This window comes from Channa argus, chromosome 24 (assembly GCF_033026475.1).
Source record: "Channa argus isolate prfri chromosome 24, Channa argus male v1.0, whole genome shotgun sequence".
In the NCBI taxonomy this organism is placed as follows: Eukaryota; Metazoa; Chordata; class Actinopteri; order Anabantiformes; family Channidae; genus Channa; species Channa argus.
In genome coordinates this window covers 10,080,704-10,108,303 of record NC_090220.1, presented here as the reverse complement: position 1 = coordinate 10,108,303, position 27,600 = coordinate 10,080,704, and the positions used below count along the sequence as shown (strand labels likewise).

Genomic DNA, 27,600 nt, shown 5'->3' with positions numbered 1-27,600 from the left:
TCTAAATGACTGGTAATATGTTGATAAACCATGAGCCACTTTGCTTTACAAAACAGTTGTTTTACCAGCAGCTCAGTTTCTCTAGTTATGGCTCTGATAAGAACCTTTCTCTGAGAAATTCCATCCAATTTAACACCCACTTCTGCTTTTGATATTAATAACTTAGAAAAACTGTTGTGGAATTTGTTCAATTTCATATAAATGTATATTGTATTGTATACTGTGTCAGGCTAATATCTGTAACTATGTGCTACTGACTTTCATATAGACATTTGGGGAATGAGGAAGTGCAGAGTGATCGCAAGAGGTAAGAGGAAATGAACAACACTTGTTGTGGCTACAGATGGCTATTAAAGGAACATAGCTTGTAACTGACAGTGTGTTAGGTACACACAAATACACACACACGCTTGTGTACATACCCACATGCAGAAAACACTGCACAATTAGATGTCCAGTTTAGATATACAGCATTATAAGAGTTCAAAGGTATTTTACATAGTTCAGACATGAGACATTTTTATTCACAATGACATGGTTACTGTATCACACATCTAATAACAAACAACTAGTATAACATTTTATTTTTGAAAATAAAAGTTCAAATAGCATTGTTGACTAGTTAATACGTTTGTTATCTTTTTAAACTGGTAAGTCTTTGTAAAATCAATCATCTCCAGCTTGGACTGGCAAGATAAAAATTAACATATTTTACAAAAATACCTTCCTAGTTTCTGTCAACTAATATTTATTCAGACCCCAGGCGGCAAAAATACCGAAGTTGACAGTTCTTCTTTCAGTGCTTACCACAGCTCTACGAGGAAGTGAAGTTCTAGCTAGTGGTACTGATGTGACAGTGAAGACAACACAATATACTTACTATAAAATACAGGTTAACATGAACACTATACAGCACATTTGATAATGTAAGCGCAACATCTGTTTTTTACCTTAAAAAGGTTGCTACGTTTATATGAATCATCCTTGTTGATCTCTTAGTTCTACTTTTATATTAGTTTGGAAGTTCCTTCTCTGTAGGGTGACTCCGAATATTTTGATGTGGTTTTCATTACTCTTCCGCTTGCCTTCACATCTCCTGACCTAGATACAGCAAAATGTACATTTACAGCAAACTGTACATACTACTACAGTACCTGTAGTGTTGCTGCTAGCTTTATTGTCTGTACACTTTCTACTGATTTAATCCTTATTTAAGATTACTCTACATTACTGCTGTTGGAATATATAACTAATACAGTAATTCATGTAAAACACTGCTGTTTGTTTTAACCAATAAAATACAATAATTGTGCAACTACAATTGAGTACATTCCCTTGCTCATGAAAGAAAAGCAGCCAATGGAAGTCATGATAAACCATTGCCTGTGATGCCTCTAAGCATATTATCTGAAAAAGTTTAAATTAATAATTGAAGAGGACCAGAGTGCAAGTGTAGTAAATCTTATTGTCTTTCGCCCCCAACACACGCACACATACACAGACACAGATACACACACACAGATACATGCAGCTTGGCACAGGTTTTGCTGAAAACTATCCCCCCTTCCTACAAAAGAAAAAAACGTACAATATAATTAAAGGTAGAAAGCAGACAAAAATCAGAGCCTTGCCACAGGGAGACATAAAATGGGGGGAGGTGTGAAAATGAGAACTTAAAGAACGAGTGAAGAAGACGTGAACAGGAAGACAGAAAAAACGTGTCTAGGAAATGAAAATAGACATGCAGAAGTGCAAGTGGTTGGTGTTAAACAATGTCATGATAGAGCAGCGTGAAGGTGTGTAGACAAGAATGACAGCAGATTTGTTCAGTAGACAGCAAATATACTGGTGAGAGAGAAGGGAACGCTTCAAGCTGGTTAGAAGAAGCTAAAAAAGCAGGTGAAACTTTGCAAGTGACTACAGCTCCAGTATGAGGTGAGTAATGTTTTTAATGACAGTGGAAATGTTATTCCACTTTTAACTTTTTTCACGTCCTTTTGAATTGTTAATGCATAGATAACTAAAAATTGTAAGAACAGCACTGCTTTCTTTCAACTCTACACTTTACTTAACAAGCTCTTTAGATTTGATTACATTTCCTGATGTCTGCAAGCATTAGGCGCTCATAGCAGTTATTGCATTTTCACACTTGTACAGAATAAAAAGACCGGGTCGGGCGATATGCATTTCCCTTGCACAGAGCATATTTATAATTCTTAGATGTTAAGATGTCACAATTTGAGAAATATAGATGTTTTACTGACAGGTGAAATAATATATTCCATATTAGGCAATTGTAGTAAGCAAAGGAAGTGGTCAAAATATGAAGAGCTTTTTGGGAGGAAGTAAAGATTTCACACAAGCTGCAGCCTGTTCCAACAACAAGCACATTGAATTGAACTAATAATATTGTCACAATTTCTCTAACTAAGGCCTGGTCACACATGAAATAAATGTGTAGTGTACAACTATAGAGCTGAAGTGAAATAACAACAAAAATATAATACATTGCAGTCTAATTATTTTAACGTGGTTGAATGTAACAAAGCGCAACTTGCATTTAAGTGGTACAGAATCAGATGTACATAAAGCCTTTAATCAATTTGAAATATATGATAAATTACAGAGATAAGAGAAAAAGACATATGTGAGCAATGTACAGTATGTGTTTGCTTGTGAAAGTGCTTAAGGGTTGGAGGATTGAGTGGGGATAGTGAGAAAACACAGAAAAGGTCTAATCAGAAGAAAAATGACAGCTGGTGGGAATCGATAAGGAATGTACAGGACAGGAATATACATTTTAAGGCTAGAAACATGTTCTAAGCATGTCTTGTATTTTTTTTTTTTTGATATCTTGATTAAACTAAAGTTATACCAGTGTTATTATTATTACAAGGTTATTCTAACTAAAGGTATATACATTCAAAAAAGCTAACTGTTGGTTGCTTATACAGTGATAAAAATGAAAAAAATATCTAAAAAATAATATAAAAAAAATTAATTAAAGTAAACATATAAAAATAATAGGAAAAATATTCATCAAAATATTATTCATCACTGTCTGGTATCACTGTCTTTGCAACTTTGCTGCAAACTGAGCACTTTCACCTAATTCTGAAATTATAATATATGATAATATATTACATTAATGACCTATTTCTCTGTCAAGTTCCACAATATAGTGACTTACACTATAGTTAATAATGAAAACTTTGAACCTGGTTCTCCTACCATTTGACATATTTAAAAAGAGTGTCTCACTTTTCTACCCATATGAAAAAGTTTTCCCATGCTATCAGGAACATAAAAGCGCTTTCCTGCAAAGTCAAAGTTCTTAAATAGTATAAAATCAAGAATCATCTGACAAAGGGAGAATAGAGCAAGGGAGAGTACAAGTCTCCCTAGATAAAGCATTTCCAAAAACAAAAAATGCACTGTGAATGCTTAGGCGCTTAAAAGGTTTTCCAAGCAATGCTGAAAAAAGCTGAACCATTTTTTCTGAAATAGCTTAAACTTTAGCTGAATTTTTAGCTGAAAGCAGAATCAACGCTGAACTGTTTAAAAATAGCTGAAAGTTTTTATTATAAAAATGTAAAAAAGCTGAAATTTGTAAAAAAAAAAAATATATATATATATTTATAAAATATTATTAATCTTACAAACAATAACGTTAAAGTTTAAATCTCAATAGGTCATAATATGTAGAACCCTTTACATTTGAATGTTGTCCAATCAGCTGAATACTGTAAAAAGGAGAAAAAAGCTGACCAAGATGTCTTTAAGAAGCTGAGCACTTTGATAGTTTAACCTTTTTTAATCTCAAGTCTCAAAGTATTCAGGGGAGTGATACTGTTTAAAGTAAGGCATGATTCATCATTCAGATCAGATCATTCAGATTCTTCTGTCTCTATCATATTCTTTCATTGTGAAAAATCACTTCCTGTAAGCTCTGGAGTCAGAGAGAAAGGACACCCCCTCCAGGGCCTGCCATCCTTTCTATCCATCCATGGGTCATGGAGGGGTTGGAGCCTATCCTAGGGGTCATAGGGTGAGAGGCAGGGTCCACCTTGGACATCCAAAACAGAGAGACATGCGCAGACAGACAATCATTCACACTCACATTCACACCTACGGGCAATTTAGAGTCACCAATTCCCTAAAATATATGTCTTTGGAGTGTGTTAGGAAACCGGAGGAAACCGACATAAGTACAGGGGGAACATGCAAATTTCATGCAATTCTAGCTGTTAGGCACCAACGCTAACAACTCCACTACAAATTGAGTGGCACTTTCTGTGCTTTTGACCATTTTCAAGAAAATCTGTCATCAAAATGCACATTTTCTGAAAGCTGACAATTGTCCCTACCATTTTAATGTATAGGCTTTCTGTTAAAGCTAAATAGTTTAATTGTTTGATGTCATAACGACTGTTTTCCAAAAACTTCATCAAACTAACTGCGATTATTAATATTATATAAATAATACTATATATATTAGAATATATAATATATATTATTATAAAAACTGTAAAAGATATTAAAAAGCTGAAAAGTATTAACTGAACGTCTTGTGATTTGCTCAAAGTTTAAATGGTTTCTGTAGGCCAAAGTATGCATGACTAGTAAAGGCTAAAAGATGACAAAGCTAAAGAGGAACTAAAGACTCTCTCCATTCATTTGAATTTTAAAAAATTGTGGAAAAGGCTGAGTATTATAAAAAGTATAAAAGATATCAAAAAGCTGAATGGCTATGTTTATTATTATGAAAATGACAGTTTTTAATCTGCTGAGTCACATTTGCTGATGACAATTGCTTAGACTTTGCTTCGCAAAATGTGAAAAAGTATTAGTCCTGTAAAAAAATTTTTTAAAAACTGTGAGCAACAGAAGGCTTCACCAAACACAGTGATATACTTCATTTGAAGACTCTAAAATAAAGGCACAGTGGCGATTTTAACATTTCTGGACTTCCATTGTAATGGGCTCCAATGGTAGTTTCAGACAGCACTCTCTCCACTTCCAGCCAAATACTGAAAGAACCGACTGAAAGAAAGTTGACTGAGAAAAATAAGGGAAAGAAGAAAAAAGTTGATAAAAGTTGAAGCTGAGAAGTTACAAGTGTGTGCAATGTCAGCCACTCTAGCTCGGCCAACATTCCAGCTAATGAAAACATTAATGAAGAGGTTAAAAAATCACTAAGAAGAACCTCACACTGAAACTGATCATTCATAAACCCTCCATTCAGTGCATCAAAACACTGAATGGAAGCAGTAATGCCCTTAAAAAGCTGAACATTCTGAAGTTTAAATTATGTTTCTACTGTGCTGAAAGTATGCTGAAGTAAATAGTAAATGCTCTGCACTTATATAGCTCTTTTCTACCTATTGGTACTAACAGGACTTTACACTGCTTAAGTCCAATTAAGTTTGAAAACACATACAAAAACGGAAGTCAGGATAATAATAATATTAATCATAATAATAAAAAAGACTAGAATAACATTAGAATAATATAATGTGAATGCTTCTGTGAGTGCCTCAGCATTCACAGTAGATAAAGATTAGAATGACATTCAGAATAACATTCACAGTAAATTAAATATTTAGTGGTAGATGGTGCTTGGCACTGCCACACACTGTGATGGTCACCAAATGAGTATCAGGTTTTGTTCCCCACCATTGTGTTGGGTGATCTTTCCTGTGGTAACGTGTTTGTTGTTGTTTTTTCTAGAATAGGCTGATGAATGTAATAAGTTGTGGATTTTTGTTTTTTAACAGAATTTCCAGTACACAGAAACACAGAGACAGAAACCCAGAGCAGAACAGAACATTGAGCACCTAAGCACTAAAACTGATTATTAGTGTTCATGTAATGAACAGTTGTCATGAACATGCCCTCTATAAACAGAGAATATTTGGTGGTACTTCAAATAGATGCAATCACTTCATAATTCATATTAATGGTATTGATCAGTAATGGTATTAACCTGACACTATTATCACATACTCATACACAATCTTTTTAAAATCAGGCATCCTATATCTACACTATGACATTGCATATCATACTGCAGATGTCTACAGTTTCTATGTGCTTCCTTTTTCTTTTGTCTTCTGGATCTTGTGTTTTTCTCATCACCTCTCCCTCCAAAAGTGAGACCAGTATCTGCAACGTAAGGGCGACTGTCATGCTGTACGATGAAGCCACCAAGCGCTGGGTGCCAGCAGGATCAGACACTCCTTCCTACAGCCGTGTCCAAATTTATCACAACCCCGTGGCCAACTCCTTCAGAGTGGTGGGCCGCAAACTGCAAGCCGACCAGCAGGTAAAATACAAGTGTGCACAAAGCCAAATAGACGGAAGCATCCAGCTCTTACAGCATGTACTATTGCAGTACAGTCTTTGTGCTTGATGCTTAAAGCTGAATTCCAGCCAGAGACATTTTTTGATATATTATCTAGGGCATTAAAACCTAAAGCATAAAAATACCAATCTGTGAAATTGTTGGATTTAAACAAAGACCTGAACCAACTCTTTGCTCTAACTTTGTAAAGTATGACTTCCAAATTCTCAAATGCTCAATACAGTCACTATCCTTTGCTTTCTGTACATGGTAGGTGGTGATCAACTGTCCCATTATTAAAGGGATGAAGTATAATCAAGCCACAGCAAACTTCCACCAGTGGCGGGATCACAAACAGGTGTGGGGAATGAACTTTAGCAGTAAAGAAGATGCTGCTCAGTTTGCCCACTCAATGGTGCATGCATTAGAGACTCTCAGTACACCAAAGGGACCAGGTAAGCTCGAAAATGCAAAAGAACTTTTTAGACCTAATTAGGTCAGTCTGTCGACTGTTTTTTTCAGTCACAACTATTCACCCCAGCACTTAATCTAAGAACAAATATGCTTTTAGGCAATTATTCAAATTAGATACAGTAGAATGCATTTCGTAGAATACGTATGTATACTATGAATTATTGTTTGCTATTAATGTGAATGTGAAGTTGAACTGTTGTTGGATTTTCTCTGGACTACTTACCTGCTTGCAATGATGTTTAAATAATCTGGACTGTAAGGGACACAGTTTCCACTTTTACATAAATCATTGTTTTCTGCTCAGGCCCAGTGCAGACTGGACCCTCTGCACATGAGCTGGAACAACAAAGAAGGTACTGTTCAATTGAAATAATAGTAAAGCTGCAAAATGACAATTTTCCCAGGCTCAATTAGTTAGCATCAGATTGCCTGCATTTCCTATCCAACAACCAGAGGACATTTAATTTACTATGATTAGCACGTAATCCTAAAATAGAGAAGAACTGCTACAGAGTTACAGCTGTTGATAAAGTTATAAATACATAATCATAAATGGGGAACATTATTGGCCAGGCTTGAGCAACAGAGGCAGGAGCAACAGGAGAGGGAGCGCCAGGAGAGAGATAGGCAGTGCTCCGCTGGTGCCGTGGCCCCTGCTGCTCCACCCGCCCCACCCGCCCCACCAGCACCTCCACCACCTCCAGGCCCACCACCTTCCTCTGGACCATCCCCACCTGCACCTCCACCCCTACCATCTGGTGGCGCGGTCCCACCTGCACCACCACCGCCCCCTACAGGAGGAGGTGGAATTGGAGGGGAAAACAGCCTGGCTGCAGCTCTGGCAGGAGCCAAACTGCGTAAAACAGCCAAGGTGAGGTGCACATATCTGTTTTGTCTTTTGTGTGCTCCACCAGCTTGCACACAATGCATACTTTATCTACTTTAAAAGGGTAAGATATCATTTGGGACCCAAATGATAGATGGCTTTGCTGTCCATGATCTCAGGATTAAATAAACTGCTCAGTTAAACAAATATCAATTGGGGATATTGTTGTGTATCAAGGATGAGGGAGGAGGAGCAGCCCCAGCCCCCAAGCCTGCACCCTCATCTGGTGGAGGTGGAGGAGGTGATTTAATGGGAGAAATGAGTGCCATCCTTGCTAGGAGGTAAATTATTATTAGGAGACATAAGATATTTTCAATATAACAGTATTAATTTTAAATACAATCCTAGATTACAAGTCATATAGTCCTTCCCAGAGTGAATGGTACATTAAACTCTGTGGTTAATGAATTCTCTGTTTTTAACCTATTTGGGCTTTTATACAACTGTTTTCATTTGTTCATGTGGGCTGTGCTATGTTGTCTGGAACTTGTAATGCTGAATAAACAGGAGGAAAGCTTCTACTGCCCCTGCTACGAAAAAGGAAGAACCTCCCAATGTAAGTCTGCCATCAATGTTTTTATGATTGGTCTTGCATTTTTTGTCATTTTTCGTTGCTGGTTTATTTGTAGAATGAAACGGTACAATTTAATTCTCATAACTTTTTTTATGTGAAATGACTATAGGAGGATTCTGATTTATCAGTATCAAAATCCCCAGGACTAGGAGGTGAGTGGTAAATTTTACAAGGCTGTAATAAAGCTAGAGGTAGTAGTATCCTCTCAGTGTCACATAATATTATACTCTGAAAAAATCTATTTCACAATAGCAAAAAAATTTGCCATTTATTTATTTCTGTAACAACAAAACTTGTTTAACTGTATAATAACATGTATTATATTTTAAATAACAAACACACACCATCTTACACTACAACTTATAGCTAAAATGAATGCAATACAAAAAGAACTGTACTGCAATACTACAAATACATGTTTTCACCAGAAATCAGTGAAAAACCAAAGGAAAGATCTGCCACTTTGCCAAGGTAAGAAACTGATTCTTTAGACTTTAACTGTCCACGTAATTGCATTACACAAACACAAACCCAGCAGCTGCTTCAAGGGATTTACATATTTTTGTTTATTTCTTTGTTTGTTTGCAACAGGCCCAAACCCTTAAGCAACAATCAAAAAGATTCAAGCCCAAGTCCCAATTTATCCACCTCTTCTAACTCCACCACTCCCCCAGTGTCCAGGTACCAGTTCCTCCACTGAGCTCTGTCCTCCATGTTTTTATTTTGCTTTTTTGTCACTGTTGTCTGTAAATCAGTTGCTGTACCACTGAAAGCTAGCAATGCTAATTATCCTGGCTCTCATTTGGTAAAGACTTCATTGATTCCAAGTTTGGATGAAAATAATATTAAACTTTCTGTCTTAGGTTAAAGCTGGGGAAAAAGAACTCAGAAGGTACAGAAAGTGATACCGATATGGAAAGACTCAAACAGGTTGGTTCCTTTATTTCACTATTTTAACATTAAACATCCTGCTTCATCTAATAACACTACAGTTCTGTGTTATATCTGCTGCATACCAGAATATTAATTTTTAATTATTAAAATCAGTAATTTAATTAGTAAAAAAGTTTTTGTTTTGCCATTATGTGACCTCTGTTTTTTTTAAAAAGAGGTCCTTAAAATTATTTTACCTTCCAGTCCAGGATATCACATTGCTGGCACATAAGGGTGTTTAAATAATGTAATAAATGAAATTCAGAATTTTATTATGTAGACTAGGTCGAAGAAGAACAGTTAAGGCCAGTGTCCAATGGTATCATGCAATCTTTGTTTTTGAAGGAAATTCTTGAAGAAGTGAAAAAAGAACTTCACAAAGTGAAGGAGGAGATTATCACAGGTGAGGTCTAACTTGTGTGCTGTCTGTTGTAAGTAGATTCACGTTTAAAGCTAAGCAGTGCATTGATAAATTAATGTTTGAAAAACTAATTTGTGTTACATTATGCTGTTATATTTTCAGCACTGATTCAGGAGCTACAAAGTGCACAATTCAAGGATGAAGACTAAAGATGGATTAAACGAATATGAACTTGAATGTTTTATTATGCAATTCCCTGGCAACTAACCTTTGTTATTTTTATAAAGACAAAATGCAGCATACATTCCCAGTTGAGAGTACCAAAATCTGATTTTGTTATTTTTCTGCATGAAAACAAAGTCCTTTCACAAATCTTGTTATTCCTAATGCCAAACACTTCAGGTAAAGTTACCCTACAAAGAAAAAATGCCAACAAACTCAAGCTTGCCCACAGAAGGATTATCATATGGTCCCACAACTGCAAAAAATAATTACGGTGCAATAGTTTAACTAGCTTTTTGCTTAAGAAAGAAGCACTATGTAAAGGACTCTTTTACAAGAATAAATCTTCAAACTACACACTCAGTTAAGTCCATAAGTGTTATTGGCAAAATACAATTAGAACTTAATAAGATCTTTTACTTTAGTGCTTATAAATAGAGATGCTTTAGAGTGTGATTAGCATTTTCATGTTGTGACCTGATTTAAAGCAATATGTTTTACTGTATGTCTAATATACTGCACAAATAGCTATATTAATATAGCTATCAAACAAACGTGGAGTAAAGCACACATTCCCTTTGAAGGTAGCTGTAAACTTAAGTATTAATGCCTCAAATCTGAACTTCCGTTTAGTGTTTATGTAGAGTTAATGGCTGGTTGTGATTTTTCCAAATGAAGCAGTGAGCATTTATTCTTTTTAGCATTATTGACCTTTTGTTGAGCTTTTGCATCTAAAATAATAAGAGCAAGATCAGTACTGCTATTGTTCAATATGTCATAACTCTTATGTTAAGCTGTGATTTCTTGATGTTAATTAAAAAAAAAAAATCCTAAAGTAAAAGAAAGTCAAATTTAGAGAAAAAATGTATTATAATGTACTGTCAAAAAATGTTCCATTGTTTTTAAGTGTTTAGTTGTGTTGGCTTATCATATCATATCATCATTAACTTATCATAACTTGGGACTAAAACATAATTGTTATTTATTCAATCTTCTACTATTAGTTTAGCAAGGAGTATGATTAGTGATAGGAAAGGATGTGACTTCACTATTTTTAAACTATGGCAGTGGGAAACTCAAATGCTGAAATCAGCTATTTCTTTCAAGTAAAAGCTTTATGCTTATAGGTATAACACAATTATTAAAGGTTATTATATTATTATTATTAAAGAAATTTTATTTCTGCAATTTATGATCCTCAACATATGTGTGTTTCCAGAACACAAAAGAATAATGTAGTTTGCCTCCACAACCACTTGATTGCAATTCATTAAGTATAACTTTTCCACTGTTTCTCTATTCAAACTACACAAGAGTAAGCAGCAGAAAACCCATACAGGCACAGAACATGCAAACTCTACACATAAAGGCCACAGCTGGCCAGGAATTTGAACGGGGATCTTTTAGCTGTGAGGCAGCAGGGCTAACCACTCCACCACCAGGCTACTTGAAATTCCATATACATATGTTCTAAATCTGGGTGTAACAACCACATTTTGAGGTCAATAACCATGTGAGTAGGATTGGTAAGAATTCATATTGCTTTTAAAACAGATCAATCAGTTTACATTCACGGGTTCTCACCGTGGAATTTGTTCTTGCATGTTGATTTCGCATGAGGTGACCCTTGGTGGCTGGACGGGGCAACACCTGATGGGATGGGATTCAAACCTGCTGCCTTCTGCATCCCAACCCAATCCTCTACCCCTGAGCCACGAGAAACATTTTTTAAATTAATTTTGTACTCTTGAGAGATATTGTGAATACAGTAACTGGGCTGAACCCCTACTTTTCATGGCTGTGCCCTGTGTACTCCAGTGACAACACCTTGTGACAAGTCGCAGCGTCTTGATTTGGTGTCTCTGGCACAGCTACAGATGCTCTAACAGAAAGACACCGGCGCTTTATAAGGCTTTTTTAAAACGACGTTACAACCCAGTATGTGTGTGAGAGGAGGGCAGAACGTGAAAGGTCTAATAAATGTATGTGTTTCAGGAGGTCAGAATTAGAAAGACCTTAAAATATGAAAACATATGAAAGATTGCCTTTTAGCTGGACCTGACAACTGGTACAATTTCAGCATCACAGTGATGATGGAAAGACAAATAGAGGTAAACAAAGACAATTTCAAGTTTAGGAAACGTTTGAAGCGCTGGTCGTATTGAGAAAGTGAATGTGACACTGTATATTATAAATGGGGTGTCAAATACCCCATTTAAAGCTACATTTTTTTTAAATCATGCATTAGATATAGTTTTATGTTTGATAACAGATTGTTTGTCCGGAGTTTTTCGCTTCAGCTGTTTGCGCTCCTGCGCGGTAAATGCGGATCTCGGCAGGCAGGTCAAAGTCAGTACAACACAGGGATACATACGCCAAAGAACAAAATTACTCCGTACCGACCCACTGGTAAGTATCAAATAAGTCTTATAAATGGAAGGAGTGACTCTACCACTAGTCACGACTGCAAAACCATGTCGAGCATTTTTCAGGAATAATTCCAGTGATTTCATCTGAACTTGAAAATTTGTAACACCGTTTTGCCCGCAGGTGGCGGTGTTCGCTTGGAGAGCAGCACCGTCTTTCTAATGCCAAGAAGAAGAGAGTTCACGGTGTTTTTCCTGTGTGGATGGCCTGTTCTGCACTCGGTCTGTCAAAACTGCACTGTAACGAGAGATATTGCGGATAAAGTCAGTGAAATGTTTGTTACTTTATGGTTATTTAGAAAATATATCGGACTTAGAGAATTGTTGAGGAGCCCGTTTCCGACTACTAATAAGGCTGCGTTAAGTACCACGCTATTAGCAAGGCTAACTTAAAACTTTCAAGAAGACATACGATAGCTAATGTAAGATACTGTTCAAAATTAGTTAATTCACAAAGTGGCTTTGCTCTCCAGCCATGGATGGTTATTTGATGCAGAGAAGTCATAAACGTTACTTGCTTTTTTGTGCTTCAGGAGTAACGCTAGTTAACTTTACATTAAATATGCCGGATGCACTGTCAAATGCTGATGGGGTTAGTAGCCGATTTGCTAGATTACATTTTTAGCGTTATGTCATCTAATATCCCGTAAGTAGTACGTTAAAAGTTAAAGCTAACGTATCACTGGTAGCATAGCATTCACCGTCTGTGTTAAAATAATAGGCTAGTTAACAGCCAACAACAGTAGCAGAGATTAGCTAACGCTAGCTGCAAATTAGTTCGCTAGTTATCTTAAGAAGTGTCTTGATTGGTTACAGTAAGCCCAAATATTGAACTTGTAACGTAAACGATTAAAAATCTGTCTTTATTTTTAATTTTATTGAGCCGTAATTTTCTACGGTATGTCAAAGATAAATTAATATTAGACATAAACGTTATTAGTACATTAGTTTACATTAGCCCCGTTCTCAATGATATATCACATAGATCTAAAACTTTAACAACCCTAAAAGAAATCCGGAGTACATTAGATTTTTGTTCTTAACTTTAACCAGCTACTTTTAACTACATTTCATAGTTTGTCAATTATTAATTTATAAAAAACTAAAACTAAATAGCCAAAGTGGTACTTATGTGCAGCAATATGTCTATAGAATGTTTTAAAATCATTGCTAGAAGATGACTCCTCCTATATGAGCAGATTCAATTCAACACAAGTTAACTTCCATAATTCTAAACTGTTGTAAACAATTTATAAGGGCTTCTTTCCAAGCCCTTCAGATCAACCCTGTCAGTCTTTACCATTATTGCTTGGTACATGGGTTATTTAATGAATGTATGACATTTTAAACTATTTAAAACTGTGGAATATTTTAAATGTCTATAACCTAATTTACCTTCTGTGAGTTTCTACTACTTCAGTGTTTATGTTTTTAAAGTGTTTGAAGGTTATCATCCTTACACTGGTTCATTCCGCAGGTCCTGTTTGAATTTGCTAACTGTGACTGAGATTTCAAGAGGCCAAGATAGATCCAGTGTTCCCAACTTGCTCTGAGATACATCTCTCACTATGAATGAAATTAGTATAGTCAAAGAGGGTTGGCTCCATAAAAGAGGTAAGAAGCATAAGGGTGCTGTTATTTTAGCTGTTATTTTTATAAGTGTTAGAAACCCTTTGGCATAATTTGTAAATGTTAATTAACACTAATATTACAATGAATTCTGATGTCATTGAATCTGAGCTAAAAAATTAATCTCAAATGTAGTTCTTATTGATTGAAAAATTGCAATTGCATTTTTTATGTGATCCAGGTGAATATATCAAAACATGGAGGCCTAGGTATTTCATCCTAAAGAGTGATGGCTCCTTTATTGGCTACAAGGAGAAGCCTGATTTAAATGACCAGACTTCCCCACCACTCAACAACTTCTCAGTGGCAGGTCAGCCTTCGCAGGGAAATGATTCGATGGATTTTTCACATTAACTATTTTTTCCTATTTTCTAAAACTCCATTTGGCTGTCTTTAGTTTCATACAGTTCTGACCCCTGTTTTTCAGTCTTCAGCGTTTCATGTTAACATGAATGTTCTGCATTTTACAGAATGCCAGTTAATGAAGACAGAAAGACCACGACCCAACACGTTTGTTATTCGTTGCCTACAGTGGACCACAGTCATTGAGCGCACTTTTCATGTGGATAACAATGAGGAGAGGTAAGAACAGGGTAAATTTTCCACTTGGCTGTGTTGCTCAGCCAAAAAGTTTAAGTTATGTCTAAATAGCATTAACTGACCTGTATCCAACAGACTTCCCAATAATTGGTGTTTTCGTTCTAGGTGCAAGTCATTTATTACCTCACAATGATGTTTAAATATACGGTATATACATTTTTTTATTTCTTTTCAGAAAAGAGTGGATGCGTGCAATCCAGTCTGTGGCAAATAGTCTAAAGATGAGGGAACACGAGGAAGAGGAACCAATGGATGTACTTGGCTCCCCCAGTGAAAGCAGCCTGGAGGAGATGGAGGTGGCTATGTCCAAAATCCGCTCCAAAGTGGTGAGAGGATAATTTATTGGGGACATAAGAGATAAGAAGCTCTGCGTTGGCAGCGTTTAGGTTTGTCCTTTCAAAGCCATTTAAAAACAAGGCAATAATACTTATTTCCAATTACACAGTGAGATTTTGTTACTTTGTTCTTGTAGAGTTTTCAAATCCATCTCTTAATTGATTCAATGCAAATTAGAACATTTTTGTTCATTAAAATTATCAAAATAAAGTAAAAAATTAAAATTGCATTTAAATGTAATTTAAATGTAATGTATTTTTATTACAGCAACATTTAAAGCAACACTTTGTGTTGTAGGGAGAGGAAGGTATATATCACAGCAAGAACATTTATCACAACCACTGATATAAATGTTTTAGTTTTTTCTACATTATAATTATAAACCAACATTTCTTTTCTAACACCATCAGGTCTACTAAAATTATTGGATCATGGATTATATGTATCACGAATTACTTTTTACTGGCTTTTTACGTTTTACTAAAGTTGAATGAACCTATAGTAAGAAGCAGGGGTGGAATCATGTATATAAGTACATGTGTACACACTGGCTACATCATAATTGTTAAAACAACTAGATTTGTTAAAGGACAGATTTTTATTCTGTCTTGTATACAGAAAAATGCATTTGTGGTGATCTAATCATAGTGATAAGATTTTCCACTTTCAAATTAACTACCAAATTGACCACTTCTAACCTAAATATAAAATGAAAACGGTCATCATTAAGCAGTTGTGTTTAAAAAAAAAAAAAAAAAAAAAAGCTATGTGTGACTTTCCTGAGAGTTAAAGATGGACAAGGAGATAACATGTTGCCAGGTCAGGCTAAAACAGACATGGGCGAACTAAGGCCCGCGGGCCACACACGGCCCGTTGGGCTTATTAATCCGGCCCGCCAAACCTGACCAAATTATATTAAAATGGGTACGGGTAAACCTTGTTGAATTTACCTTTCCCCTGCAATGCCCACGTTTCCCCAAAAGATGGCGCACTTCATCTACATTAACCTTGTTCAGGTGTATTGCTCGCTTCTTCTCTTATGAGCCTTCCTGCAAAAATGAGCTAAGAAAAGAAAAGTGGATAGTGAGCACCGAGTGTTTAATACGGAGTGGAAAACAAAATATTTTTTCACTGAATCCACACACTGAAGTCCGATCAAAGGCTGTATGCCTAATATGCCAAGAAACTGTCGCGGTTTTTAAAGAGTAGAATACGAAGCATGCTAACTACGCTAGCAAGCAGTCAACGCAGGAACGGGCGGCTACGGCTCAGAGGTTGGCAGCCAAATTACAGACTCAGCAACATTTTTTTTCACCGCCAAACAGCGATTCAAGAGTCAAGTACAAAGGAAAGCTTTTTGTTGGCATTCAAATTAGCAAAAGCTAGCAAGCCTTTCTCCGAAGGCGAGTTTTTTAAAGAATGCATGGTAGAGGCAGCAGGTGTTTTGTGTCCGGAGAGCCAAGGCAAGTTTGAAAAAATCAGTTTGTCACGCAGAACTGTGACTCGCCGTGTGGAACTGATTGACGAAGATATAGCCAGCCAAATAAACAAAAAAGCTGAGTCCTTCAAGTTATATTCACTAGCACTGGATGAAAGCAACGACTTAAAAGACACTGCTCAGCTCCTAATTTTTATCCGAGGGTTTAATGATAGTTTTGACATAACGGAAGAATTGTTTTAGCATGGAGTCCATGAAGGGAACAACTCGGGGAGAAGATTTATATAACACGGTATCTGCTGCCATCGAGAGACATAAGCTACCTTGGAGTAAACTTGTCAATGTCACGACAGATGGATCACCAAATTTAACTGGAAAAAAAGTTGTGCTGCTGAAAAGAATCCAGGATAAAGTGAAAGAGGAAAACCCTGAACAGGATGTTATTTTCCTTCACTGCATCATCCATCAGGAATCGCTTTGCAAGTCTATTTTGCAGCTTTATCATGTCGTGAATCCAGTCGTAAAACTTGTCAACTTCAGCATCTTCGGGGACTTCAGCATCGTCAGTTCATCAAGTTCCTAGAGGAAACTGATGCGGATCATCAGCAGTTGCTGTAGCTGTCTCTTGCCCGCTGGTTGAGTTTGGGCAAAGTGCTTCAACGAGTGTGGGACCTGAGAGAGTAGATTGGCGTATTTTTGGAGTCGGCCGGGAAATCTGACAAATTTCCTGAGCTAAGCAACAAGAACTGGTTTTGTGATTTTGCGTTTGCTGTGGACATATTTTCACCCTTGAATGACCTGAATGATGACCTGAAGATCAGTTTGTGCAAACATGTTACAGCCTTCAAATCTAAGCTAACTTTATTCTCCAGACAAATTGCAAACACATATTTTACTCATTTCGCCACACTTGGGACCCAGAAAGAGGCGACGTGAAACGTAAAGAAATACAGCATTTACTGGATGACCTGCACGGAGAATTCAACCGTCGCTTCTCCTGTCCCCTGTCACAAGACCCTGAAACCGCACCACAAGAAGTGCAATCGGAACTGATCAATCTTCAGTCTGACTCTGTCTTAAAGGAGAAGTTCAGCTTTCTTAAACTGAATGACTTTTATGTTTCACTTTATGAAGCCATGTTTCCAAACCTCCGGAAGATGGCACAGAAGATGCTGACTTTGTTTGGTTCGACCTACGTATGTGAGCAGCCATTCAGCGTCATGAACATCACCTCGGGTCTATCCTGAGAATTGCCACAACAAATCTTACTCCAGACTTTGATGAACTGGCAAAACAAGGAGTTTAACAACACTGTTCCCACTGAAACTGAACTTGAGTTTTGAGTTTTTCCGCTGTGTTTATTCAACAGAAATTTAATAAATAAATTAATTATTTAATTAATGCATTTAGAAAACAATTTGTACAATGAGCCTTGCATATTCATCCTTTGCTACATGTTACAGGCCAAATCTCTAATACACCTCAATCCCAGGAATCAGTCTTGCATGCTGTGTTCACCATTAAATCAGTATTTAACATACACTATTGACAAAAAGTTAGGGATATTTGACTTTTGGGGAAAATTCCAGTATGCACCTAAAATGCACTAGAGCCTTTACAGGTGAACTTAATTTGATTGCCTCTAAATCTTTGAATGCACTTATCCAGCTCTTCAGTGTTTAAGTACTGATTGCATAACACACTGTTCTTTAACAGGGTCATTAACTGCAAAAGTCAAATAGATGAATTGGCCAATAAATGTTATAGTTCAATGACAATTTGTATTTAAACAGTCCTCTTCATCATGCTGTTCACATTTTGACATCATGAGACCAAGACGACACCTTACAATTGATCAACAATACCTGGCCATTGAGAGACTTTAAACGGGATGCTCTTAGAGGGAAGTTCCCACTGAGCTTAGAGTGCCATCAGCAGGTTGCAATAGAGATACTGAGAGACTGGAAGAATCACAGAAAAGCATAGAAATGGATGTCCTTTGGCCACATCCCATGCTGTTGAACGCTTCATTGTGAAAAGTACCCTGTGTAACTTAATGATAAATGCCACTCAATTCCAGGCACATTAAAGGGAGGTGAGAGGCACCCGAGTGTTAAGTCATACTGGTAAAAAAGTAGGCAGGTGCCTCGATCAATAAAATACTGAGGTCTTTGAGAATTTGAGTGAAGTTGTTGAATCCAGTGTTTCTGGAGGCAGCACAGTGATCCCATGTATTAAGTAGCAAATTTATTTTATGAGAAGACTATTTTATAAAATACTACCCAAAAAACAGTGCTCAGTATGGCTGGGTTCTGGATCAATTCAATGCAGCAGCAATTGTGGATTTCAGTTCTGCTGAGGAGGACCAATTCATCAAGATGACCTCTGACTCCATCCTATGGCTGAGGATTACAGATCAGACACTGAGTGAATTCTGGATTGGAGTGGAGAAAGAGCATCCACTCATTGTGCAGAGGGCTGTGAGCATTTTTCTTCCCTTCGCCTCATCTTATCTCTGTGAGATGGGTTTTTCAGCTGTTGCTTCACTGAAAACACAAAAGTCCAGATCTCAGCTGAACATTGACCATGACTTGACAGTAGCCATATCAAGCATGCAACCCTGTTTTGAAAAGATGTGCAGTGCAAAACCAGCTCATTGATGCCGCTAATGCAGTGATAAGTCCCACATATTGTTTACTTTTACTTGTTCTCTGTTTCTTGACTTTTTTGCACATGATGGAAAAGTGACAAAGTAAAGCTAAGTGTTAACGCAATCACACTTTTATTTTCTATGTTTTTGAACTTTATACTATATCTATAACACTATATACAGTATCTATAGTGTTATTTGATTACCATTTTGTACCCGACTGTCCCCCAAAAAGTGGGGATTGGAAAAGTTTGAAAACTGTATTACAAAACTGCAGGTCATTAGTTTAGCAGTTATGCTAAGGATGTGATTTCGGGTGTTGCCAATAAAACAAATAGCACGGCAAGCTGCTCTTTTCTTTTAATTGTAGATTTCAAAACAAATGTGATGTGGCGCATGTTTTGCAACCTGAAAACCTGTCTGATTAGAACCTTAATCCGTCACCTGACCAGACTGGTTCTGAATCAGTCCCTGTTCTCTCATGTTTCTCATTAATTGTTGAGTAGTTAGCACAAGTCTGATGTCTGATGTTTTATGCTAACTGTAGCGTCCAGACTTCCTCCCTCTCTTCTCTTTAGTTCTTTTTTATCCCCTTATTTATTATCCAAAAATAAATAAAATCATCTTAAAGTCTGTCAGAGCGTCAAGGACAAAGATCTTACACCTTGGCCTTGTGTACTTTTCAGACAATGAGTGACTTTGAGTACCTGAAGCTGCTTGGCAAGGGGACATTTGGGAAGGTGATTCTAGTCAAAGAAAAGTCCGGTGGAGTACATTATGCCATGAAAATACTGCGCAAAGAGGTCATAATTGCAAAGGTGAGTGTGTGTGTGTGTGTGGGGGGGGGGGGAACGACCGACATCTAGGAATGCTTGGTTTTAGCTACAGAATTCATTCTTCTCATCCTGACACTTCTGTAATGCATCATCTTTGCACCCTCAAGGATGACAGTAGGGGGCTAGTCCAGTGACCTGAGCTGTCCCACCTGACTCTAGCACAAACTGGAAATTAGTGTTTACTGTTTGATTATGTACCTAACCACATCATAGAGGTGTGGTTCAGTAGAATTTTATTAAATATGACTCCAGTTCACTATCTGCTTGCCAAAGTGCTTTGTTTGGTCTTGAAAGAAGATATTAAAAAAACTAATTTTTAACAGATATCTGGGTAATTATAAAAAATATTACCCAGATGTTAAGGAAGCCATCTAATCACATTAAGTTAGTTGGCCATTTTATGTGTGATTTGGGGAAAAATTGTATACAAGCCTGACTGAATGTAATAAGGCCTATAAAGCCTGTTTTTGTGGACACTAGTTCTACAGCTTCTGCAGCTGTAGAAACCACAGAAATAAAACAATATAATAATAATAATAAGTTTCAATAATTACAATAAAAATTATGACATAACATTTGTAATGTCTAAACAAAGCAAATAATAACTAGTTTCCATTTAAATATTTTATGTGTATAAGTCCTGAGATACCCAAATAGTCTTTTTAGGCATGTAGAGAACCTGCAGAGTTAAAAAATATAACTTGTATATTGATGTGGCTTGCACAACCAAAACTCAGCATCACTTGTCTAGTCTTGAGCTGTTTGCTGTCTGTCTCAATATTTCAGTCATCTGCTATGTGGTGTATTGGTAGTGGTGTCACACTAGGCAGTTGCTGATTTAGGGAGAGAGTGGCAGAATTAAATAAAAAATTTGAAATTGCTGTATGTTTAATTTTATTTTACATGTTCAGTGTTTATGACTATATTGTGTGTTTTGGCAGGACGAGGTGGCCCACACAGTTACAGAGAGCAGAGTGTTACAAAAAACACGCCATCCCTTCCTCACAGTAAGAACACTTGATAGTACTTTAAAACCAAATTTGTCCTTAAGCAAGGCCAGTCTGAAGCTGTAACTATACTTATGAATTCTGCATGTACACAAATATATGTGGGGTACTTTCACAGACATTTACATGTGTTATTTTTCTATTTGTGGGACAAATGTCCATGCCCTGACACTGAGGGTGCAGAGGTTTCCATTTCTTTCCCACCTCCTTACTCTATGTGTAGGTCCACATAGATTAACTGTATATATAGTATGTATCAATGGAGAAGCACAATTGACTTAGCCAACTTTTATTTCTGAGCACTTATTTATTAGATTCTTTCAGAAGCCCACTTTTCTTACAACCAACAGAACTTACTAGTATAACTTCCTTGTGTCTATTGGCCCTGCTGGCAGCAACCTTTAGGGATGTCAGTGTCATTCTGCAATGTTGCCATAAAAATTGGAACAATTTAAATCATTTTTCCAAGTCAGTTGCAGAACTTTGCTCAGAAACTCTAATTTGATGTTCATTAATAAGCCATGTGTAGAACATTAGAAAATACTTTTTCCATCATCTCACTCTGTTTCAGTTTGAGGTAGGTCATTTTAAGGTAAATACACTGTTTGATCTAAACAAAGATTTGACTAACATGAGGATCTAACAAGCGATTCCTTTTAATGCAATAGTTAGAATAATTTAGTTTGTTTATTAGTCATGGATGTAATCAGCCAGTAAATCGCTAAATATAAAATGTTCAGTTTTACCACAGTGTAGATAAAATAAAATAAAACTAAATAAATAAATAAATAAATAACCTTGAATATAATTATTAGTTTATTTTTTTATCTGTTTTTTTATTTGTATCTTTTTTTGGATAATGTGATGGAAATTTTCCTCCTGCAGACACTGAAATATGCCTTTCAAACCCACGATCGGCTTTGTTTTGTAATGGAATATGCCAATGGAGGGGAGGTGAGACATTACAGTACATGCACACATCAGTCACATGGACATACACTAATATTACTTGGTGTCAATAGCTTGCTGTGCACACTCAAACAGATATTTTTTTTCGATTCCATCTGGTCTTGTCTCTTTTAGCTCTTCTTCCACCTGTCACGGGAACGAGTGTTCACAGAAGACCGTGCGCGCTTCTATGGTGCCGAGATTGTGTCAGCACTTGAGTACCTACATTCACGTGATGTTGTTTACCGTGATCTGAAAGTAAATCTATCTGTTATTACAGTTACCAGAGATAAACAATATCCAGGCAGGGTTTTCATCGTGATTTCTTAAAAGATTATGTCATCCATTTTAACTTTATATTTCAACAGGACATGTTTTTAATCATTTACAAGCGATTTTATCACTATATGAAGTTGATTTTCCAGTTGAAATTATCTCAAAATGTTATTCTGGCCCACCGTGTTTGTAGAATGTAGTCAGTATATAATATCCATTAAATATTTAGTTGACAGAATGTAAAATAATCTTTTTTTTTTTTCAAACATGAAGAATCAAAAAGTGAATCTTGTAAAACATAATTCATGCAATAAGGTAATTTTTACAAACATAATTTTTTATTTAAGTCAATTACAACAACAATACACAAGTAGATATATTCAGGATATGGGTATTTAATTATGTATGCTGTATACTGTATATAAAGTATTTAAAGAAAGCAGTGTAAGACCACATTCAGACAGATAGCCCTGTTTAATGGAAATTATTTTGTAGAAGTGTGTTGTCACATTTATGAGACAGTAAAACATAATGTTGACATTTAAAGATTCCAAAACACTGCACAGTAATTTTGACAACTTAGATAGATTTTTCTGTCTAGATGTATCTTGTACCAGTGATGAAGATTGGGAGATGACCACATCCAAATTACAAAACTACCTAATTCAGAGTCTAATCAAACAGTCTAACATACTGTATGCATTTTGTAGGTTGGCCAAAATAAATGTTAGCCAACCTACATTTTTATTAATTTTTAATGAGTAATCCTGAGTCTTGAAATGATTCAAGACTCAGGATTAGTTTTTGTGACACTGTCTACCTTGTTTGGGGTATTTTAAAAAGCTATACTAAAATGAGGACTAATATAAAAATCACAAACAACTTATCTGTATCCTAAAATGAAGTTTTGACAACTGCACATGGATTTTCGTTTTTTTATTAATTTTTAATGAGTAACCCATTTATCATGATATCCATAATTTTGAGTCACAGGTCTGATGTGTGTTATTTTACTCTCTCAGCTGGAGAATTTAATGCTGGACAAAGATGGTCACATCAAAATCACTGATTTTGGCCTTTGTAAGGAGGGCATTACTCCAGATGCTACAATGAAAACCTTTTGTGGAACTCCAGAGTATCTTGCACCTGAGGTAAAAAACTGAAATTCTTAAAACTTAGTTATTGTAGCTCTAGCTTAGGGTGTATTCTATCTCTTAGTGGAATGTCTACTTTTAAACTCCTGTACTGTATGTTGCATGTAATACAGTAATGGCATTGAAGAGTGTGTAAATTCTACAGGGGCGACTGTGGTGCAGGAAGGTAGAGTAGTTGTCCACCAATCTTGCAGTTGTTGGTTCAATCCCCGGCTCCTCGGGTCATATGTTGAAGTGTCCTTAAGCAAGACATGAACCCCAACTTAGTTGCTCCTGGTGAGCATTGGCCAGCTGCATAGCAGCTCCCCCATCTGTGTATGTTCTGTGTGTGTGTGTTGTGAAGGTGAATAAGAAGCAGCGTAAAGCGCTTTGAGTGCAAATAGGTAGAAAAGCGCTATATAAGTGCAGACCATTTACCATTTAAACTAAATCTAATATAATGATGCACATTTAGTATGTACAAATGTTCTATAAACATCAGAAATAACAATGGTCAGGGAATATATGTAAACAAAGTTAGAGTAAAATAATGAAAATTACGTTGGTGTAAAGGTTTACATCCCTCTTGATAAAATAATTAAAAATTCATTTGTACTAATTTAATATGCATTATTTTAATGTAAAAAATCTCTAAATTAGGGGTGCATCTTTTGCACACAGCTGTTTATCAGACACAAGCTTTCTATCTAGTATCTAGTATCTGGTGCATTTTAATTGTGATTAGCCTACCATCTCTCTATCAGTGACGGCTATGGACTGCAGTTTTTAGCATATTACTGATACTGGCCTGTTAACATTCATCCAGCCCCTCTCAAGCACTAAAATTTGAGCAGTAAATTCATTAATATGAATGTTATTATATTATCAAAAAAGGTCAACAGCTTTCGCTACAATGGAATATGTTCTGCACTTTGATTTGGCATGAGTTTTTACGCCAGATGCCCTTCCTGCCACAACCATCCAATTTTATCAGGGGTCAAGACCGGCACCAAGGTGGCCGTCGGTGGCTGGGTGGGATCACGCCTAGTGGCCCGCCTTATGTTATTATATTATGGTATTATATTTTTATTGAAAAATAAAAAGAGTTTAATTGGATAATATTGGATCTTGATTAGTCGAAAAAAGTATCTAAAGATGAAAAATTATTATTAGGTGCAGCCCTACTCAAGAGTAACATTATTTTTATCCTGTCTAACTGTGGATATTTTCCTAATAAAATGATTTAAAACCTTGTCACAGGTATGAAAGATCCCAAAACTGTGTATAAACCAAATACTGTGTGTTCAGATCTGTGCCAAATTTAACTGTTCCAATGCTCCTAATGAGGCAAATGTCTGTTCATCCTCAGGTCTTAGAAGATAATGACTATGGCCGGGCGGTGGACTGGTGGGGTCTTGGTGTAGTTATGTATGAGATGATGTGCGGTCGTCTACCTTTCTATAACCAGGACCATGAGCGTTTGTTTGAGCTCATTCTCATGGAGGAGATCCGTTTTCCTAGAAATCTTTCACCTGAAGCTAAGTCTCTACTGGCTGGCCTGCTCAAGAAAGACCCGAAACAGAGGTATTTGACTGGACTGACCATGTGTGTATTCCTTTAGGAAATACCTACTACATCCTTACATGATCTTGTTTGGCCTGACAGGTTAGGTGGAGGGCCCATTGATGCCAAAGAAGTAATGAGTCACAAGTTTTTTATTACAATCAACTGGCAGGATGTTGTACAGAAGAAGGTAAGACTTGTAATTCTGAGGCTTGAGGAACACTGTATAAAACACCCAAAAAATAATGATGCATGCCTACATATATATACTTGCATATACACACACATACATTGTACTCAGACTTCAGCATATGTAAGCATTAGGGTGGGATGGAGTTATGGAAATACATGTGCAGACAAAGTTTACTTGGGAAGGCTGTCAAATGAAATGAATGACTAGTATACTTAGATTTTCTTCTTCCCACCTCAGCTCACCCCACTTTTTAAACCACAAGTGACATCCGAGACAGACACCAGGTACTTTGATGAAGAGTTCACGGCGCAGACCATCACGCTTACACCACCAGACAAATGTAAGTATCCTTTGACTATGGCAGGACTTTCACATCTGGGTGGTGTCTGATCCATTACTGCAGGGTAAAGCTCTGTTTTTTTTTGGCTGGAATTGTGCTACTAATTTGTGCTGTCTTCTTACAGATAATAGTCTGGACTTTGAGGACCCCAGCCAACATTTTCCCCAGTTCTCCTATTCTGCTAGCATAAGAGAATGAAAGCCTCTCTCCACACACACACACACACACACACGGTATAAACGCCTTGGCCACATCCCTTAATGCTATAAAATTACCAGAACCTCAGTTTTTATCGAGGTTTAAGTCCCAGCAGAAAAGTGCCTGAGTGCCCGGGCTGGTGGCCATATTGTTGTATAGATACCCCCCATCATCCACACTACAGACAAAGCCTGGCCACAATTGCTGTAATGTATCAAACTGGACTTCAGTACCTCACATAGGCATCGGCATAACTCAGCAATGGACTGTGTCTGTAGCACCTTCAGATGGCCTATAAAAAACTGCTGCTGTTTTTTCAGACTGTAAACCACCAGTAATTTTTTCATGCTTTTCTTTTTAAGGTTTTATGACAAGCCATACAGTTGCTTCATGACCCTTTTTAAGTGCTCTTTTTCAAAACTACCTATTAACACTGGTGATAGGTGTATGAGGGAGGAAGAGGATTGGCAGTTTGTTGAGCATATTTCTGTTAGGTGTGTCTGTGTGTGTGTGTGTGTGTTTTGAGCTGTAGGGGATATCAAGTGAATGTCATCTGTTTGCCATAGTGAATCTGTGAGAGCATGAGCTTTTGTTTTTGTTTATGCAATACTTGCGCAAAATGCATCAGGAACAAGAGATGAAAGATGAAACCATGTTGATCAAAGTGTCTTCATGGAGAAAACCTTCGACAAAGTGAATTGTAAGCAGTGAAAACAAAAGACTAGAGTTAGTGTGCACTCATCTCACACTGAGATTTTTAACAGATCTGACAAGTGTGGCACAGCATTTAATGGTAATTGAAAATACCTTAAAGCAGAAGGTGTAATTTAAATTTTTTTTTTTAATTGCAACATATTTTTTATCTTTCTTGATCAGCAAGCTACGCACCAGCCACATAATTTCAGAGGCTCAGTAAGCGCTCTTATTTTAAAAAAAAAAAAAAAAAAATTTTTTAATGAATTCTGTGTTGCACCATTCATGAAAAACTGTCCAATACCAGAAATTGGCATATAATGTCTGATCTGATTTACAATGTTAGGGACAGTCTTTGGTCAAAAAGTTTCTGATTGGCATAAACAATTGGATTGTTTTGGACAAAGTTTTTTATGGTTTCTGGTTAGACAACGTGTGAACTTTAGCCTTTTGTTGTTTTGGTAAATAGGAAACAATGTAATCTAGAAACGAAGATATCAGAGTATAATTTTGTTTTTTTTAGCAAAACTCAGGTGTTATATATTGTTGCTTCTATTGAACATATTGAAAATCAGATAATCTGCCCTAGCACCAACCTGATTTCAAAGCACATTTCATGGCACAGAGACCATTTTCAAATTTGGAAGGTTAGCCTTTATTGGGAAATACTACAAGAAGGTGTAGTATTTCCATTTCACTCACACATATGCTATATCTTTGTAGCCTTTCTATGAAAGCTGCTTTGTTTTAAGATGAGAACTCAACATCTTACACTTTACTGGCTGGAGACTTTACAAGTTTGAAGTGGCTGACAGTTCACACATTTTATATCTTCTGTTCCACTGTGTTTGTTAACGATACTGTTTTTACAGTGTTCCAGTGGATTAAACTGCTGCTGCTCTTCAGACTTGAATGTGCCAGAAGATTTGAGTGAACATATTTTAGCTGTAGAGCTAGAGAAATCATGCAGCAAGTTTGTTATGAACATGGTCTATCATGACATTATCTGTTTTATGTTTGTGCAATGTGGACCTTTTTATTTTCAGTCCATCCCATCTTATATTACCAACATAAAACGGTAACCAGGAGAGGGACACTGTTTAGATTTGTAATACTGGGTGTTATACTGTAGCAGAAAATATGCCCAGCATTACATTGGTGCTACACTGTTGAGTGTAAACAAAAAAGAGCTATTGCAGAAAACCTGCTCAACTTCCCAATGCTCGTTTTACCAAATGTGCTGTTAAACAATTTCCGTTATTTTTGTCATTTTTGTTTTGGTCTCGTCTTCTTGCTGTTTTCCCTTCCTCCACACTGAACCTACTCAAATTAAGGAATTTCAATACTGTTAAATGAAATGTTTGCTTTTCAGTTATTGTAATCAATTTATTTCTATTTGTCTATGAATGTAATTCCGAAAGACAATTGTCTAATACATATTTTTAACTGTCTTAATACCTCTTTGTGTTTGGTTCTAGATTCTTTTTATTCCTCCTTGCTAGGTGCTGAGCCATGAGTTCTCTATTTGGTCCTGTTCATCC

General features: G+C 36.5%; 2 protein-coding genes across 6 annotated transcripts; both read left to right on the top strand.

The window, feature by feature from the left end:
* Positions 1 to 1,705: 1,705 nt before the first annotated feature.
* Positions 1,706 to 10,955, top strand: LOC137108957 (vasodilator-stimulated phosphoprotein-like). Of its 3 annotated transcripts, XM_067494144.1 has the most exons (13): positions 1,712 to 1,935; positions 6,154 to 6,325; positions 6,618 to 6,798; positions 7,122 to 7,170; positions 7,391 to 7,688; positions 7,881 to 7,984; positions 8,211 to 8,259; positions 8,387 to 8,429; positions 8,706 to 8,748; positions 8,869 to 8,958; positions 9,141 to 9,207; positions 9,556 to 9,613; positions 9,734 to 10,955. In XM_067494144.1, the coding sequence occupies exons 1-13, from the start codon at positions 1,931 to 1,933 to the stop codon at positions 9,778 to 9,780; spliced, it is 1,206 nt and encodes a 401-aa protein (XP_067350245.1). In that variant the 5' UTR covers positions 1,712 to 1,930; the 3' UTR covers positions 9,781 to 10,955. The 3 variants fall into 3 exon arrangements, 2 of the variants coding, with proteins under 2 accessions (XP_067350246.1, XP_067350245.1); XR_010912254.1 differs by lacking the exons at positions 9,556 to 9,613; positions 9,734 to 10,955 and having other exon boundaries at positions 1,707 to 1,935; positions 8,644 to 8,748; XM_067494145.1 differs by lacking the exons at positions 9,141 to 9,207; positions 9,556 to 9,613; positions 9,734 to 10,955 and having other exon boundaries at positions 1,706 to 1,935; positions 8,644 to 8,748; positions 8,869 to 8,960.
* Positions 10,956 to 12,332: 1,377 nt separating this feature from the next.
* Positions 12,333 to 27,516, top strand: LOC137108956 (RAC-beta serine/threonine-protein kinase-like). 3 transcript variants are annotated; one of them, XM_067494141.1, is made up of 14 exons: positions 12,333 to 12,483; positions 13,697 to 13,833; positions 14,030 to 14,158; positions 14,319 to 14,430; positions 14,624 to 14,774; positions 19,559 to 19,690; positions 20,650 to 20,715; positions 21,601 to 21,669; positions 21,799 to 21,921; positions 22,962 to 23,090; positions 24,442 to 24,656; positions 24,738 to 24,825; positions 25,066 to 25,168; positions 25,293 to 27,516. In XM_067494141.1, the coding sequence occupies exons 2-14, from the start codon at positions 13,788 to 13,790 to the stop codon at positions 25,364 to 25,366; spliced, it is 1,437 nt and encodes a 478-aa protein (XP_067350242.1). In that variant the 5' UTR covers positions 12,333 to 12,483; positions 13,697 to 13,787; the 3' UTR covers positions 25,367 to 27,516. The 3 variants fall into 3 exon arrangements, with proteins under 3 accessions (XP_067350242.1, XP_067350244.1, XP_067350243.1); XM_067494142.1 differs by having other exon boundaries at positions 12,423 to 12,441; XM_067494143.1 differs by lacking the exon at positions 21,601 to 21,669 and having other exon boundaries at positions 12,344 to 12,483.
* Positions 27,517 to 27,600: the final 84 nt, after the last annotated feature.